Genomic DNA, 17,442 nt, shown 5'->3' with positions numbered 1-17,442 from the left:
CCTGCAGAGACATCTTGCCCGCAGACGCGGCCTCCCGGGAGATCTGAAAGACGCTCCCCTGCTTCGCCACCGGGGGGCGTATGACCGACGTGTGGTTGAGCGGCGAGCTGATAACCGACACCTTGTTGCAGCGGATGACAGCTGTGTGCTTGGCCGGGAGCGCCGGGGGTGTGTTGGGATTAGCGGCTGCGAGGGGAGTGGATACGGAGACGGGCTGCTCCGGCGGCCACTCTGTTTTTATGTGCGCGTGGGTGTTTTCGGGTATAGCTGCCAGTTGGGTCAGAGCCTCGATGGCGATGGCCTGATCAAAGCTCAGGTTCCTCTGCTCCACCAGAGTCTGCACGCTGGGCGGCGAGCCGTTCGCCGACAGCTCGCTCTTGATGGACTGGATGGGCTGGATGATCTTGTGCGTGGGGGCGGCGGGGGGGCTCCTCGGGCACCACTCGCTCCTCCCCAGCTCCCCCAGGTCCTCCTGCTCCATCTTGATGGGGTCTGAGAGCTCCGTCTTGAACGAGCGCAGGATGGGCGAGCGCGAGCCGAACAGCTTCTCCTCCAGACCCTTCCTCTCCGTGATGGACAGACACACCACGGCGGCCAGCGTGGACAGGGGATCCTCGTAGGTCTCCTCCCCCACCTCCTCCCCTTCCTCCTCCTCCTCCTCCTCCTCCTCTTCTTCAGGCTGCCTGGGGGTCTCCTCGGTGCTCCACACCCAGGGCTCCTCCAGCTTGATCTTCTTCAGTGGGACGGCGCCGGCGTCCTCTTTGGGAGCTTCAACTACAGGTGAGCTTTGCGGGCCGGGGCACGGGGGGGTGGTGTAAAATGTAGTCCGTTGGGGCGGCGACACAACCGTCGCCCGCTGACAGCGGGGCCGCTGGTCGGACCCGGCGGCCATGTCGTAAGCACCGTTAACGATTAGAGTCTGGTCAGGAAGGTTCCGGAGAAGTCCACGGGTGCCGCAGAAGTGCTGCTGAACTGCATTGTGGTCCGGCATGTGTTCTCTCTTAATGAGCAGAGGCGTGGGGGCGGCCGCACGCTCCAAGGTCGCAGCGTACACCGCGAGTACTGGCGTGGGGACATGTGGAGGCCGTGTTGGAGGTAGGTGACCTTCCTCGCCCTCGTCTTCCTCGGCTGCCGCCGCGTGGGTCTCTGCTTCCATCTGGGCTCCGCCTCTGCCATTTACCGATCCGCCCTCCGTCGCCGCCTAGGGGCCGAGAGAGAGAGAGAGAGAAAGAGAGGGAGAATGAGTTAGCGAGAGAGGGAGAGAGAAATAAACAAAATCGAAGAGAAAAAGAGATGTGACTCAACCGGGTCTGGCAGCATGAAGTGAGTCAGCGTGTCCTAAACAGTCCCAGCACGCTGTGCAACAAACCGCCCCCCCAATGCACGCTGTTTGTGTGTGTGTGGGTTTGTGGGGGTGTGTGTGTGTGTGTGTGTGTGTGTGTGTGTGTGTGTGTGTGTGTGTGTGTGTGTGTGTGTGTGTGTGTGTGTGTGTGTGTGTGTGTGTGTGTGTTCCCGTATTTCTCCCAAGAGGGACCATGGAAAACGTTGTGGCACACCATCACAAAAGAATCTGCTTTCTATGAATCTCCAATTGAAAACCGTTTTTATAAACTGGGCATTGGAAGCATAATTTGAATGAAATCCCGCACACACAAGAACAGCTATTAAATGATCAACGTCCTGGTTCTTGTTCTTAGGTGAATATTCACAGCCAATAGGAGGGAGGGTTAATGAGGACATGCATGAGTGTGAGTCTGTCAAATAACTGTGTTAATGTGTGTGTGTTTGTGTGTGAGTGTGTGTGTGTGTGTGTGTGGGTGTGTGTGTGTGTCAGAGGGATTTGTTCTAGTGCATGCGCGCCACGTCTAGTCATGCATGTAGACTACATATTAACCTGTGTGTGGCCTAGTGTCTAGTGGGAGATTAACCCGACAGATTGCACTGGCCTGGATGTAGTGTCATGTGCGTAGCGACCGCCGCTACCAGAACAAGAGCACTAAATCCCCACATGTCGTGTTGGAGACGAGAGATAAAGGGCTGATATTTCACTGCCGGCGGAGCCCCGGATCATCCGAAGGTCCGCGTTTATTGAAATATTGATTGGGTGCCTCTTAGGCTGCTCTCCGGGGGAAGAAGGAGTACGAGGCGAGGCTAAAGATGTGTTAGTGCCGGCCATTCGCCACCCTTGCGTGACCTCCGCCGGATCCCGATCAATGGCTCACACTGTGTTTCTCTCCCCTGTATCTCTCGCCACAGCGCATCCCTCTCCATGTACAAGCTGTCTACGTAACAGAGGAATTCATGGGGAAGAGGCTCCTCTCTCTCTCTCCCTCCCTCCCTCCCTCCCTCCCTCCCTCCCTCTCTCTCTCTCTCTCTCTCTCTCTCTCTCTCTCTCTCTCTCTCTCTCTCTCTGAAAGGGCTGTTAAGATGAAACCCTAAAACAGCATTCCTGATGAATAATGGCCTTGTCTGGGCATTTGTATCATGGAGCGTACCACTATGTTCACATATCAAAATCAACAATACACCAAGTATTAATAATAGTGTGACTTGGTGCATGTGCACTGCAAAATAGATTACGACTTTGTTGCAATGTCAGGGAAAGAGATAATCGAATAAACATATCTAACACTCAATGGCAGAAGGTTAGCTACCTCCTCTGGGAGTTTTTCCTTGGCTCCCTTTCTTGTACGACGCCACATCCAAATATGGGAGATCGCAATTAAGCAAGAATAAACATTAACAGATTGACCTCACGACAAAACCACATCAAGTGCTCCCCTATAACCACAGGAACCCCTTTAACCGTTGCCTGCTCACGGCTGTTGAACCAGGGTGCCCTTGTTGTTGAATTAGTCTGAGCCAATTACACCAATTATTTTTTCACAACAGTGTTCTCTCACTCTCCCATGCACTGATTGGCCTCTGTCTGTCTGTCTGTCTGTCTGTCTGTCTGTCTGTCTGTCTGTCTGTCTGTCTGTCTGTCTCTCTCTCCCCCTCTCTCTCTCTCTCTCTCTCTCTCCCCCTCTCTCTCTCTCTCTCTCTCTCTCTCTCTCTCTCTCTCTCTCTCTCTCTCTCTCTCTCTCTCTCTCTCTCTCTCTCATCTATTCCCTGGCTGCTGGGTGGAACCACTCCGCTGCTGGTGATGCAACAAATTGGCGATGAGAGCTGAGGCAACGTCCCCGCCCACCACTGCAACTCTGTGGGCATGAGGTGTCCAACACATGGCCGGCTGGAGAGTGTTGGGCCAGGCCAGGGGCGAGTGACATAGAGACAGAGTGTGATAGCGAGAGTCAGAGAAAGAGGCAGTGACAGAGAGACAGACAGAGAGGAGAGCGAGTGAGAGAAAAACAGATAGAGAGAGAGCCAGGGACAGATAGAGAAAGAGAGGCATAGCGAGAGAGAGAAAGAAGGAGATGAGATAGAGTGAAAGAGAAACAGGTGGAGAGAGCTAGAGAGAGGGAGAAACAGAGAAAGAGAGGCATGGAGAGAGCGAGGGAATAAGGCAGTGTGTCTGCCACAATAACCTGCTTTCAATGACAAAGCAGCGTTGGCTGCTTTCCAGCCCTGCAGCCGACCACGCGTGTGTGGGTGTGTGTGTGCGTGTGCGAGAGTGTGCATGTGCCCGTGTGTGCAATAGATCTGAGATGTATTCATCAAGAGCATCTAGTGTAGCCTGCGTCCCAGTGTATATCAAAGAAGCATATTGTGCTGCTCAGGTCTGCGCTGTCTTCAGGACGGCGTGGAAGCACACAGGCAGTGCGAGATGTCAGAGCAGGCTCTTTGTGCCGCTGCTGTGCTCATTGCATCTGGTTCCCCGGGCTCCAAGTGACACTCACACTGGCGGGGCTATGGGGCATTGTGCTGACAAAGGCTTTCTGGAGTGAAATCAAATGCTCTCTTTCCCTCTCGCTCTTCTCATTCAAAACACACATTCGGACGAACACACATAGAAACACAATAACACACACACACACACACACACACACACACACACACACACACACACACACACACACACACACACACACACACACACACACACACACACACACACACACACACAGATATTGAAACACACACAAAACATTGCAACACACTCGCACACACACATTCAAAGGATCACACATTGAAACACAAACAAATACATTTCAATAGATACACACAGCGAAACACACAAAAACATTGAAACACACACAGACATTGAAGCATACACACGCGTACACAAACACACACACACACACATACATTCAGTCACTTGCACATACATGTACACAGACAAACAAACACACACACTGAAAAAACATGCACACACACATGCTCAAAGATAAACATTGAAGAAATATGATAAAACCACACACACACATCCACACACAAACACCCGACACACACAGAGATATAAACACACACACACACAATCACACAAACTCATTAAAAGACCTAACCTAGCAACCGGAGTTTGTCTGCTGCTTGAATCCTAACAGCGCTCTTTGGGAGACGGGTTTCCAAGGAAGCTGCTGTGTTAGGGAGTAGCCACCCTCAACTGTTAACCGACTAAACACACACACACACAAACACACTCGCACGCACACAGACACACACACCCAAAACACTCACTAAACACACGCTAAACTACCTATTATAGAACAGGTTCTTCCACATTCGAACATCGCCAAAGACTAGCGAAAAGACAGTTGAGTGTTATTTCTGATCTCTATTTAAGGGAATCCTGTATAGTTTGCCGCACACTCTGCACAGCTTAGTGGCACACTCAAACATTGTTCTCTCAAAAACATAAAAAGCGGCAAAAAAGTATGCTTCCTTCCTGACTAAGAGGCGGTAATAAGCATGTGTGTCTGTCTGTGTGTGTGTGAGTGTTTGTGTGTTTGTGTGCGTGTGTGTCATTCTCTACCCTCCTACATGTTCTTGCCTCGATCACAGAGCGAACTCTTCCTGCCTACGCTCTGAAGTCAACATCACAGGGGTCGTCGCGCCGTCGCTACGTCGCTACAAAGCATGCTCTGTGTTCTTCAATGAAAACCCAGCAGAAACCCACTGCACGCAGCCCCGCCACTGCAAGAAACGGTCCAGAGCTAGTCTGGCTTGGGGGGGGGGGGGGGGGGGGTGCAATGAGGCTCAAGATTCCACTTGTAACATAACATCACACGAGACCGAGACTGTAGCTGTAACATGAGGACTCTCTGCACAACCATAATACAATTACCCACCACAACACTGGGCGAAGTCTGGCCAAATTAAACTCCGGGCGGGGGGGTGGGTCTCTCTAACACTACTCTGATACCCACTGTCACAGAACAGCAGGTGCAAAGCAAAGAAATATGGCCAGGAAAGAATGAATGAAAGAAAGAGAAGGGGAAGCACAAGCACAAGGGCTCTTCACGCACTGCGATATAAATGACACACACACACACACACACACACACACACACTAACACACACACACACACACACACACACACACACACACACACACACACACACACACACACACACACACACACACACACACACACACACACACACACACACACACACACACACAGGCTCAAAGGAGAAGGGGGGGATGGTGGGAGTGGGGGGGTGGAGATGGCGCGTCTGTTACCGTGGAAACTGTCCCCTGGGATTCTGCAGACATGCACTTGTAAAATAAACCCACCTGGAGACGACAAGGTAAACATGCGGAGGAGCGGGGGGGAGGCGGCCGTCCTCAGGAGCCCCCCTTAGCGACGGGGTGACGTCAGGGCGGTGCGGTCCGGCGGCAGCTAACACATCGGCATCGATAACCCCCCCGATAAGCTGCTACTGTGGCGAACCATCCACACACACACAAACACACACAATAGAACCCCAAAGAAACCCTCGACGCTGAAGCCCGTCCACTTTGGCCAGCATTTTCCCCTTAAAAGGTATCGGAAGCCATCTTGCTCTTTTCAGCCTTCCTTTCACACCAAAAAAAAGGAAAAGGAAAGAGGAAGGACCGAGCGGGTGGCTGCAGCGACCGAGCCCAGGGCAAGCTCCCCAGGATCACGGCCAGAATGACACGAGAGCCGCCGAGGCACTGCGCTGCTGCTGCTGCTGCAGCACACACACACGCACACACACACACACCCTCACACTCACACACACACACAGACGTACACACACATGCGCACGCACACACATCACAGGATGCCTTTTGCAGACGCAGACAGGGACCGATCAGCCAATGGTGTGCGGACCTCAGCGGCTTGTAAATTATCTTCCATGCCTAGACTCTCCTAAACAAAGGATCCCCTATGTGGGCTCTTTTACGCCAGCCCTCGTAGAGGAAGCGGCAGGGAAAACCTGGGCCGGAGTACGCAGCGAGCGGGGGATCGGGATCGCATCACACAGCGTTTACACGGGTAACTGAGTTCAGCAGGAGATAGATTAACCCTTAACTGCCCCCCTCGGCAGACACAAAGGAAATTGCCGCCCGCCAGGCACTTGCTTATTAGATTGCATAAGAATACACAAGATGTTCTTATTGGATGACATTTTAGCCGACAGACACTGAGAAATTTGTGGACGAATAATATTATTTTCCATATATATTATAGTACATTTGCGTTTTTTTAATACTTGAATTAATTGCACATTCTTTTTTTTTTGCAACAGCAACACAGCAATTTTTTATCGTACTTTTTAATTGGAAAGGATAGCACGACTTAAATGAATAATTAAATTCCATTTGGGAGGAAGACTGCAATTGGTTTCGATCAATCTTTGAAATGACCTAATTTAATTTCCATACACCATATGCTCTATTATTTCAGCCCTGTTTCGTCACCATTAAGCTGAAATAGTCTAGGCCCCTACTAGGTCATACATAATAGATCATCATTTAACTTATTAAATCATCATTATATTCCATCAATATGTTAAAAATACATTTGTAAATATTATCTCAAACACAAAAAAATCATCAGTTTGAGTTTGCAGGCAACCCTTTTAACACCTTTAGTGCTTTAGTTAAAAAATCAACCATGAAATATTTTTTTTGCTATGAACAAACGACACGAGATTGGAAACCTCAGGGCTTGTACAACAGAACAGCGTAGACTGGGGGTTGTCTGACCTCCAGCCGAAAGGTTCAGGGTTCGATCCCCAATGTCCACAGTCATTAGGCCTCCTTGAGCAAGATGCCTCACGAACCAAATTCACTTTTGTTGCTTTGGATAAAAGCCTCAGCTAAATGACTGAACACAGCACAACAAAACAATCCCCCTTACAACCCATGAGCGAGACCGAAAAGTCCCTATTCTCCAGTAGTTCTGATTCACCGGCTCCCCAATGGGGCTGATTCCAGGTTTGTTCAGCATGTTTAAAACTCAGTCACTTGACACTAGTCTCCCCAGACTCCTGCTGTGAGGCTGCTTGTGTGTTCGATTCAGCTCGGTTGGTCACCGTTCAGCCATCGTCGACCATCAAAGGATCCGGACGGGGACACCATAGACGTAACAGAGGAAGCAAACAAACATACCATCCCCACCTGAATAGGTTCACTCCCCCTATTCTTCGACGAAGGTACATAGAGACAGGGTACCGCAGTCATTCTCTCTCTCCCAACTGAACCACATAACAAACCTACAATCAAGCATGCGTGTGTGTGTGTGTGTGTGTTTGTATGTGTACACTAGGGTGCTGTCATTTATGTTTGTGTTATTGGAAAAGGGGGACAAACGCTTTGTTGTATCTGGAACATTTCCTCTCATTCTCGGTCATCCCACACAGGCTCGGCTGCCATATCTTATTGTACTCCTCTATATGATTGCCAGAGGCATGGCTGTGGTCGGAGAGAGAGAGAGAGAGAGAGAGAGAGAGAGAGAGAGAGAGAGAGAGAGAGAGAGAGAGAGAGAGAGACAGAGAGAGAGAGAGAGAGAGAGAGAGAGAGAGAGAGAGAGAGACAGAGACAGAGACTAAGAGAGTGAGAGAGAGAGAGAGAGAGAGAGAGAGAGGGAGAGAGAGAGAGAGAGAGGGAGAGAGAGAGAGAGAGAGAGAGACAGAGAGAGAAAGAGCGAGAGAGACAGCGACAGAGACTAAGAGAGTGAGTTCAATTCTTAACCTGTGTTGACAATAAAAAAAAAATACTTTTCCAAGCCAAATACCAATAAAGCTATTTTGAATTTAATTGAAATGAGTTGAATTGAGAGAGACAGCAAATCAGAATGAGTGTGAGACAGGAAAAAAAGAGAGAAACGAGCAACAAGACGGAATAGGAAAGAGTGAGACAGAATGAAAAGGGATTTGGATAGAAAAACCCAAAGACGTTGCCTACTTTAAAGCATGTGTCTGAGAGACAGAGGTCACAGCAGGACAGGAGAACAAATGGAGACAGCCTGCGCCTATCCAACTCTAACACCGTGTTAACCCTAACCCTAACCCTAACCTCAGGTGTGTTTTACATATGCACGTGTGTGTCTGTGTCTGTGTGGGAGGCTGAGAGAGAGAGGGAGAGAGAGAGAGAGAGAGAGAGAGAGAGAGAGAGAGAGAGAGAGAGAGAGAGAGAGAGAGAGAGAGAGAGAGAGAGAGAGAGAGAGAGACAGAGACAGAGACTAAGAGAGTGAGAGAGAGAGAGAGAGAGAGAGAGAGAGAGAGAGAGAGAGAGAGAGAGAGAGAGAGTGTGTGTGTGTATGTGAGCGGCAGCAAATGACTATGTGTGTAGGCATGTTAATGTTAACGTGTATGTCTAGGTGTGTGTGTGTATGTGTGTGTGTGTGTGAGTGTGTGTGTGTGTGTGTGTGTGTGTGTGTGTGTGTGTGTGTGTGTGTGTGTGTGTGTGTGTGTGTGTGTGTGTGATGTAGGGCGTGTGTCCAGACAAAGCGCATGCAGCCCGATTCAGACACAATGATGCCAGACGGAAGAGTGCAATATTACATTTCTGTTGTTGACACAAAGTGCCTAACAAAGCAAATATCTCATCATATCTGCTGATATTAAATTGCCTTCCACAAGGTTTTAGACCTTTCTCCTCATCAAACCGTGCACTTTACTTGAAATAATGGCACATTTGGAAGTCAAGTCCAAAACCAGATTATTGAAACAGTCTAGAAGTTTAATGTAATTGTACAGGGAATACTACTTCAGCTACTTACAGCCATAGCTATGTTTTGGGTGAATGTTTGACTGCAGTTGTGAGCGTTGGCTGCTTCCAGTCGTAGCTGTCAGAGTGTGTATGCTCGAGTCGCATCTGATAGACAGCCAGCCGGCAGCCCCTGGGCTAATTCTTCAGTCAGTTTCAAACAGGTTAAGCCAAAAATGAAATGCAATCTCTATCCAAGGTTCTACCCTGTATTCATTAGCTTCTGCGTGTTCGTGTGTGCTGCTGATACCATAGAGACGGGGCAAACATTGTAGTCAATGTGCAGATAATGATATATATTAGAACCGTTCTGGACGCCGCTTTTGGGGGAATGAGGGGGATTGAGAATAGAATAGCATTCTACATTCGTTGTTAATGCATAAATAATTCCCGTTAATCAATCACATTACTTTCAGGTGTACATAAACGTCCCCTTATGTTACATTTAAAACTACATTTCAGAGAGAATGGTAGGGGCAAAGCCTTCATTATTTTTTCATTACTGACATGTTCCTGGTTAGCATTGGCAGGGGCACTAATCTTAGTCCCATGGGTCACAGCATGGGTAAAAGACAACCAAAGACTACCTAATTAGACCCCTCCAAGGTCACTCCGACTCACTGGGAAAAATACAGGGTTCACAATGAGCTAAACCTTCATGTCTCTGGAGGTCAAATAAAATGGGTGAAACTACTGCCCAGACCAGAAATTATGACATCAGCTTTTTTTTATTTATCCCTGTGCTGATCAGATCCTAAAAACGCAAAGCGCCAAAGCCAATTCGCCCACCCCTTCATATCTCCCCATGTACTCCAATTACACTGCTTGCCGTAAACTAAAGCTTAAGCATGCATGTGCCCTAGCATGCTCACCGCTGATCCAGCCTTCGTTAGGTGCATGCAACGAGGTCATTAATCACCTTCCAGTCTCAATGCCAGGCCAACATCTGGAGACCCCCACATGTGGGCCTCCCGCACCCCCCCCCCCCCCCCCCCCCCATGCCTGGGGCCCCTAGCCCACTGCTGCAGCTAGCGGCCTAAACGGCGTCTTCTTCAAGGACTGAAGCCTGCATTGGTTCTAGACACTGGCAGCGTCACAAGCAACGCAATTCTGCATTTAATCCTGCTGGTGCCTACAACCAAGAATGAACTAGGACGGCCCCTATGTGAATAGGTGGATAGGTGAAATCAATACGAAATCAATAACACAGAGTGCGAGTATTCAGCAATTCTTCAGTCTGGGCATCTTCTGAAGTGGTTCTTAACGCTAGCAGGCTCCTACCAGCTAGCGGTCAGAACCTAGATGCAACCAAAATGGCCGCTCCTAGGGGATCGAGGCTCATTGCCTCCGTTGATGCCGAGTGACACTGGAGGAGACAGTTGCCCTTGGTCCCCCCCCAGCCAACCCATGGCCCCCAGCCCCCCACCCCAGTTGTAGGTTGTCAGTTGGTGGGTTAAGGGCTTGTGTTCCATTTACAGTTGTCCTACTGTGCTTTCTCCTGTCAACAACGCATGTGTTTTATGGGTGTGTGTGTGTGCGTGTGTGTGTGTGCGTGCGTGTGTGTTAGTGTGTGTGTGTGTGTGTGTGTGTGTGTGTGTGTGTGTGTGTGTGTGTGTGTGTGTGTGTGTGTGTGTGTGTGTGTGTGTGTGTGTGTGTGTGTGTGTGAAGGGGGGACGGGAAAAGGGCGGGGGGGACATACTTGAACATGTCCCAATCAGCGATTGAGTATGTACACTAACAAACACAAATGCCAAGCATACACCCACACCCATACATACACACACACACACACAAACAAACACACAAACACAGTGTACGTCACACAATGTACATAGTGTACACAGCGAAAGAGTGTGCTGCAAGAACCACAGAGCCATAAAGGCTGAGAGAAAGCAGCAATGTAAACTGCTTGTTTAAGACCCACGTGGCTTCTCCTGTTACACTCCCCATAAGTGACTTGTAAGGAGTTATGGATTACGTTCCTTTTCACATCCTCCCCCTAGCTGCATGATGTATCGCAGAGACGTCTACAGCACTCCATCCTGCTTGCCCTTGCTGCAGACATCGGTAATGAATGCGCATGCACCCTAACACACACACACACACACACACACACACACCCTTGCGCATACTAACACGTGCACCACTGCATGTAAAATCAGCATGCACATTCATGCACATTCACACGCACAAACAAAACATACACACCCTTGCTTGTACACAGACACCCCTGCACGTCCACACACCTTGCACTTACATACACCCTGGACACACACACACAAACACACACACACACACACACACACACACACACACACACACACACACACACACACACACACACACACACACACACACACACACACACACACACACACACACACACACACACCATGTACTCCCTCCCCCTTCCTTGACCTGCAGGAAACAAGGCTACTTTAGATTCATGCAAATGTGGTGAATGTGCTGAGTTAGTATTTCTGCTTTACAACCGCACGTGTGTGCATGCGCAGAGAGAACACGCATGGCCATGTGAACACACACACACACACACACACACACACACACATAGAGTGCACTATACCAAATAGCCAAACAGCTTTCTGAAAGAAATGGACCAGAAAAGATTTTATATTCTTTCTTTCAGTATTCTCAATAAATATCAGGAGGTTGCAGCCCAAGCCTTTAATTTGCAATACTTCAGCCCATTATTCAGTGCTTTAAAGCCTAAAAGAGACTAGTGTTAAAGCCTTGTGCTGATTCTTGGGTAGGGTTTTTTGGTGTCAATTGAGGACAAGGAGGGCCGAATGGGGATTTCTTTTTACCCAGAGACATCAAGTGGCACGACTTCAAAGTGCTATCAAGGGACTTAGTGTCTCTGTAGGAGTCGGAACACAGAGAATACTCACAAACGCAAAGCCAAGCAGACGAAGACAGCATCAGATGCTTTGGTCCCACTGAACACTTCAAAAGAAACCATCCTGTGCCTGCTTCGTTAGATTTAGTTTATAATGGCCAACGGGTGTGAGATTTGGATCATTGCTGTAGAAATCCTGTGCATAGTAATAATAGCAAAGAAAACGTCCATCAGAGTAAGAGTAAGAGGGGGCAGGAGGTGCACAGAGTTGTCCCTCTGTCCGTCCGTCTGTCTGTCTCTGTCCCCTGCCGTCCAGTCTCAAGCCTCTGGTCTAAGTGTGCTCCCTGCACCTGCGACCAAGCAGCACAAGGCATCAATCTGCGCTAATGTAGGGTTGGCCGGCTCCCACCCGTCACTTAGCCCACTAATCAAATAACGTCAACATTTTCAGTCGTCCCCTGGGACTCCAGCTGAGCGACTTCCCAAAACCTCGGGCCACTCGCGATGAGCTCACCCCAGTCAGCGATCCTGTAAGGTTAGCCTAAGTGTGGAGAACTGGCTAAGAGCACCAAAAACGCAGGGCATTAACCCACATTCTCAGAACCCGCATAGTATGTGTGGACGGTAGATGATGAAGGATGCCAGAGGACAGGAGCGTCGCTAGCAATTGAAAACATTGGGGGGCCGAGCCCAGAAGTTAGAGTCCTTTTAAAAGGGGGGTGCGGGGGTCTCTCCCCCGAGAAAATTTGAAATCGGGCTGAGGAAATATGCAATTGTAACGTACTTTGAGAAGGAAAGGAAAGACCAATCGTCATTTCTGACTCACGTCCGGGCAGGCCTATTTAGTAGGTTAATGTTTACGTTAAGGAAAGGAAAGTGCACCACAACCATCACCAGCCAAAATGAGACATTAGAAAAGCCTGTAGCCAAATAAACACTGTTGTGCGCCTACCCAATGAATTCAACCGGGTTGAATTCACTGCGGGTCTCATGAATCTGTGCAAGCAGCACTAAACAGCAATATCGACGTGATGCGCTATGCATAGAGAATACAATTTGCAACATTTTGCAACAAATGATTCTAAATCTGCCCATAAATGTACACGTCAGAATTTTGCGGTTTTCACTGCAACTATATGCTTCGCCGGCAGGAAAACACGGCACACGCAAAGTACATTGAATGTATGACAACTGAATGGCAGGGGTTGCGGACAAGGAATACAGCGCAGGGGGGAACATGAGAGCCCCAGCTCGCCGCATACTAGTAGCCTGGGTGCTTTAAGCGTGGAACAAGCTGGATACGGAGCGGGTGGAAAAACTCCTTAAATGTGTGCGTGTGTCTGTGTTTGTCTGTCACTCTAATCAAGCCTGCACAAGAGTTCAATGTTGTCATTAGCTGTCACGTCTTTCTGACCAATCGCAGTTCAAGGCCGACCTGGGCTGTACCACTTCGGGAGGGGGCGCTCAGTTACTCCCCTCAAAATCGAATTGGTTGCGACGTTGGCAGAATGTATGTGTTGCGTGCGTAGAGTGAGTGAGGGGTTGTGGTTGCACAGCTCAGGCTACCGGACGGCGCAGCAAGGAACTTTTATAAACGCAATATTGTTATCCCCCAGTAATCAGCCCGGCGGCCCCGAAACGCCCCACAGGGAATTCTCCCGACTCTCCCGATTACCGCTCCGCCTGTGTGTGTGTGTGTCAGTGTGTGTGTGTGTGTGACGTATGTATGTATGTGTGTGTGTGTGTTAGCATGCAGTCATAGCGGCTGTAGTTGTACTCTGTAAAGTGCCGCACAAAACCTTTACCGGCCTGGGTCAGCCCATCCAGCTTCGGTGTAGGTCTTCCTCTTGAAATTAAATCTGTTTTCTCTCCAAACGATCGCCTTGAAAAAGGCAAACGAAGGAGATCAGAAACAGGTTGGCTAGGCAATGAAACAGGATGGCTAGGTGCTGTGAAGGCGGTGGCCGTAGTAGTTAAAGGTCCCATGACATGAAAATCTCACTTTGTGAGGTTTTCTAACATAAATATGAGTTCCCCTAGCCTGCCTATGGTCCCCCAGTGGCTAAAACTTGCGTTTGGTGTAAAACTAGCACATAGCTGTTCTGCTCGCCTTTGAAAAAACGGAGGCTCAAGCGCATGATTTGGAATGTCTGTTCTCATGACGTCATCAGGAATCTCAGCTCCTCCCCTTACTCTGCCTGGCCCGCCCAGAGACGTTGGCCCGCAAATGAGACTCGACCGTGCGAGCGCCACATGTGTGTGTGTGTGTGTGTGTGTGTGTGAATACACACACTGTAACGCAAGTGTTTCTTGTTGGTTCTTTGATGTGTCTTGTATTTCCACAACGAGACTGTCGTGGGGGTTATCTGAGCCATGGTTGAGAAGGAATTGGGGGAAAGGAACTTTGGTTTGACTCGCTGAAGTAGCCTACATGAACTGCGACATGCCGCCGGTTGCCGCGAGGCACCATCGCCCGGCAGCGGGCAGCCAGCAGCAGGCAGCGCGCGGTTCAGTCGACTTCAGGTTGATGTGAAAGTGGAAGAACCAGAGACGTCGCAGAACCCGACAAAGTCGTTTGTGATTCATAATATCGTCTGGACTGGCGCACACAATCTGTTATATGATATAGATATCTATGTATTATATGATATTATTTAGATATAGAGCTCCAGGACTGTAACGCAAGTGGTGTACACTTCCTTGTTATTTGGATAACCGTTCTGCTGTTGGTGTGATGGCGCGTAACACGTCGGACTCTCGTCTCTGGTATTTCTACAACGAGACTCGTATTGGGGGTCAGCCAAGGTTGAGAATGAATTGGGGGGAAGGAACTTTGGCTTTGACGTGGTTCAAGAACATGAACCACGACAAGGAGGAGAAAGGGATCTTTGCCGGGCAGCGCTTATGCACCTCCGCCTTGGCGGTGGTCCCTCAGTGGGGCTCAAGCGGGAGACATTTGCCGCCAACAATCCCTTTCTCCTCCATGCGTGAATACACACACTTGCGTTACAGTGTGTGTATTCACATTGATGTGGACGTTGAAGAACCAGGAACGTCGGAGTACCCAACGGTCGTTTGAGATTCATAATATCGGCTCACACAGCTTTTGGCCGTGATAATATATATTATATGATATAGATATCTGTGTAGGCTATATGATAATATTTAGATATAGAGCTCCAGGACTCCCGTGTGTTCTAGAATATTTACAGAACACGGCTAAAGGCTGTGTGCGCCTCGCCATTGCGATACATCCACTGTAAACAGAGCGCACGGTACCGTGGCTGCAAGCTGCTCAGGGCCACACCCCCACCCTCCTCCTTGACACGCCCACCGAAACAGCGCATTTGGGGGAAGCTCAATGTGCGACTGGCTCGGAGTGGCTGTAACTCTGCCCCACGGCTGAATTTCGGGAACGTCTTTGAATACTGTGTTAGTTGCCCACTAATACCTATATTAAAGAATACATAAAATAGCATGTCATGGGACCTTTAACTATCAACTCTGTACCGCCAACGATTCAAAATTCGCTGATGACATCACCGGGGGCCAGCGCCGGCATATTGCTGGGCCCTGGGGGTGTTCTATTTCCTACACATCAACATTTGATTGGCTGATTCAGTCAAATTTATTATCCAATGGGATGTGGCAGCCTCAGCGAGAGGCAAGCAATACTTTTAGTGCTGCCCCCGCCGGTCCATGTAATCTGGCTGTGATGCGCTATTCAGCTGAGCTCAGTCTTACAAATAAAAATAGTTTTCCTTCTGGAATTATCCTAAATCTGCCCATATATGGACACTCACTGGATACAATGTTGCTATAATGTTGCACCTGTGGCTGTTGGTAATGCAACCGCAAAGAGGTATACTCTACGTTTTTTTTTTTCATCATTATCATTATTATTTATATTTTTTTGGAGGGCACGATGATCCGGGGCTATTCCCAAATGATCCAGGGCTATAGCCTGGAATGCCCAGGTCTAACGCCGCGCCTGCCGGAGGATCTTGAAGAGGAGCCAGGCGAGAGAGAGGGCTCACTTTTTGCCAGCCCTCTTACTGACTTGACGGTAATGTATTTACAATCCTGCGGACATATCGTGATCTCAACCAACACCTCACTGCTTCAGCACTCCCACCCCCTCCCTTCTGCCTCCACACACCCGTTCATGTTTATGTATTTTCTGGTGTGTGTGTGTGTGTGTGTGTGTGTGTGTGTGTACATGTGTGTGTACATGTGTGTGTACATGTGTATGTGTGTTTGTATGCCCTTGAGCTCCATGCCAACTGCCCACTTCTGCATGTAGGCACACCTGTAGTATTCCTATCACACCGTGCAACGCTCCAGATATCCCTTTCCCTTTGAAAAAGAAAAGCAAGGTATATTTCCAAGCAGTTTTTTATTGTTCCCCGCGGTGAAGTTTGGCCTCCGCTCTCCATCCGTCTCTCTGGGAGCGCTGGGCGGCCACTCTGCGGGGCCTGCGGGTCTGCTGGTAGTGCCTCGGAATTAGTTTAATGACAGACCGAAACCGTCCCGTCGTTCTTCGTTATCGGAAACCTCTGCTGGATAGCTTTGGGTGATTAGTGTACGGTTGTAGTTGCAACTGGAGCATTTAAAGACCTTTCGTGGCTCAAAATGAGATCATTCTAAGTTAACCGCTGTCATGTGTAATAACGCGCAGCAGTGTGGAGAATGGATGAAATGAATAAGGAAGTCCTGGCTTTATTTTTTCTTCTGCAGGAAAATATTGACTTGTAAAGCACATGATAATTCAGCTTGTCCTGCAGTGTGCCTGGCTTTGCTATTGGCTCTCTGGCAAGTCAATCATTAGTGCGGGAGAAACTGGTCCACAAACCAAACACATTGAAAGGGGGAGGGTCATGAGGAGGTCACGCATATTTGTTGAGGATATCCTGCCTAACTGCAGCTACCACGTTGCAGCAAGAACACAACAGGAAAAATTGTGCGCATCCAATATACACGTAAGTACATTTGAAATAGCCACAATAGTCACATCAAACAGAACTTTAGCCTTTAGATATAAAGTCTCTCCTCTGCAAACATGTGCTACAGATGTAGTTGTTTACACAGCTTTGAGACATTAACAAGGAGACCGTAATTGAAGAATTTTGATGAAAGATATAGATTTAGATCCAAAGTCTATACGGGCCCAAACAGTGGGGTTTCAACAGAGAGACGGGGCTCAGGGCAGTATAGCGTAGAACGGATTATAAGACTGTGTCCCTTGCGGTTTGGCTCCTCCCAGAGTCCACAGTGCGTAGGCTAACGTAGGTTAACAGACTAGACACAAGTAAACCTAATCACCAGAATGTGGGCTACGGAGTGGGGAGGACTAAAACCGTTGTGGTCGTCGTAGTAGTAGTAGTAGTAGCGGCTGCACGTCTGCCGGCGGTTATCTGGCCCCTAATCCTCATTACGACCCAGAGAATACTCCCACAGACCACGA

General features: G+C 49.0%; 1 protein-coding gene across 4 annotated transcripts in view; it reads right to left on the bottom strand.

Annotated features, from left to right (window-relative positions):
* tet1 (tet methylcytosine dioxygenase 1) overlaps positions 1-17,442 on the bottom strand; it is a 35,793-nt gene that overhangs the window by 11,877 nt on the left and 6,474 nt on the right. For 2 of the 4 annotated variants that reach the window (XM_030378611.1, XM_030378610.1), the window contains exon 3: positions 1-1,201. This exon is cut by the window's left edge and continues 1,296 nt beyond it. In XM_030378611.1, the coding sequence (XP_030234471.1) occupies positions 1-1,201 (1,201 nt within the window). Of the gene's footprint in view, positions 1,202-4,445; positions 5,088-5,677; positions 7,826-17,442 lie in introns of those variants that run through there. The other 2 variants (XM_030378612.1, XM_030378613.1) reach the window with 2 other exon arrangements.

Source organism: Gadus morhua, chromosome 15 (genome assembly GCF_902167405.1).
Source record: "Gadus morhua chromosome 15, gadMor3.0, whole genome shotgun sequence".
NCBI lineage: Eukaryota > Metazoa > Chordata > Actinopteri > Gadiformes > Gadidae > Gadus > Gadus morhua.
Note: the sequence above shows the minus strand (reverse complement) of the source record. Positions and strands in the feature narration are given on the sequence as shown.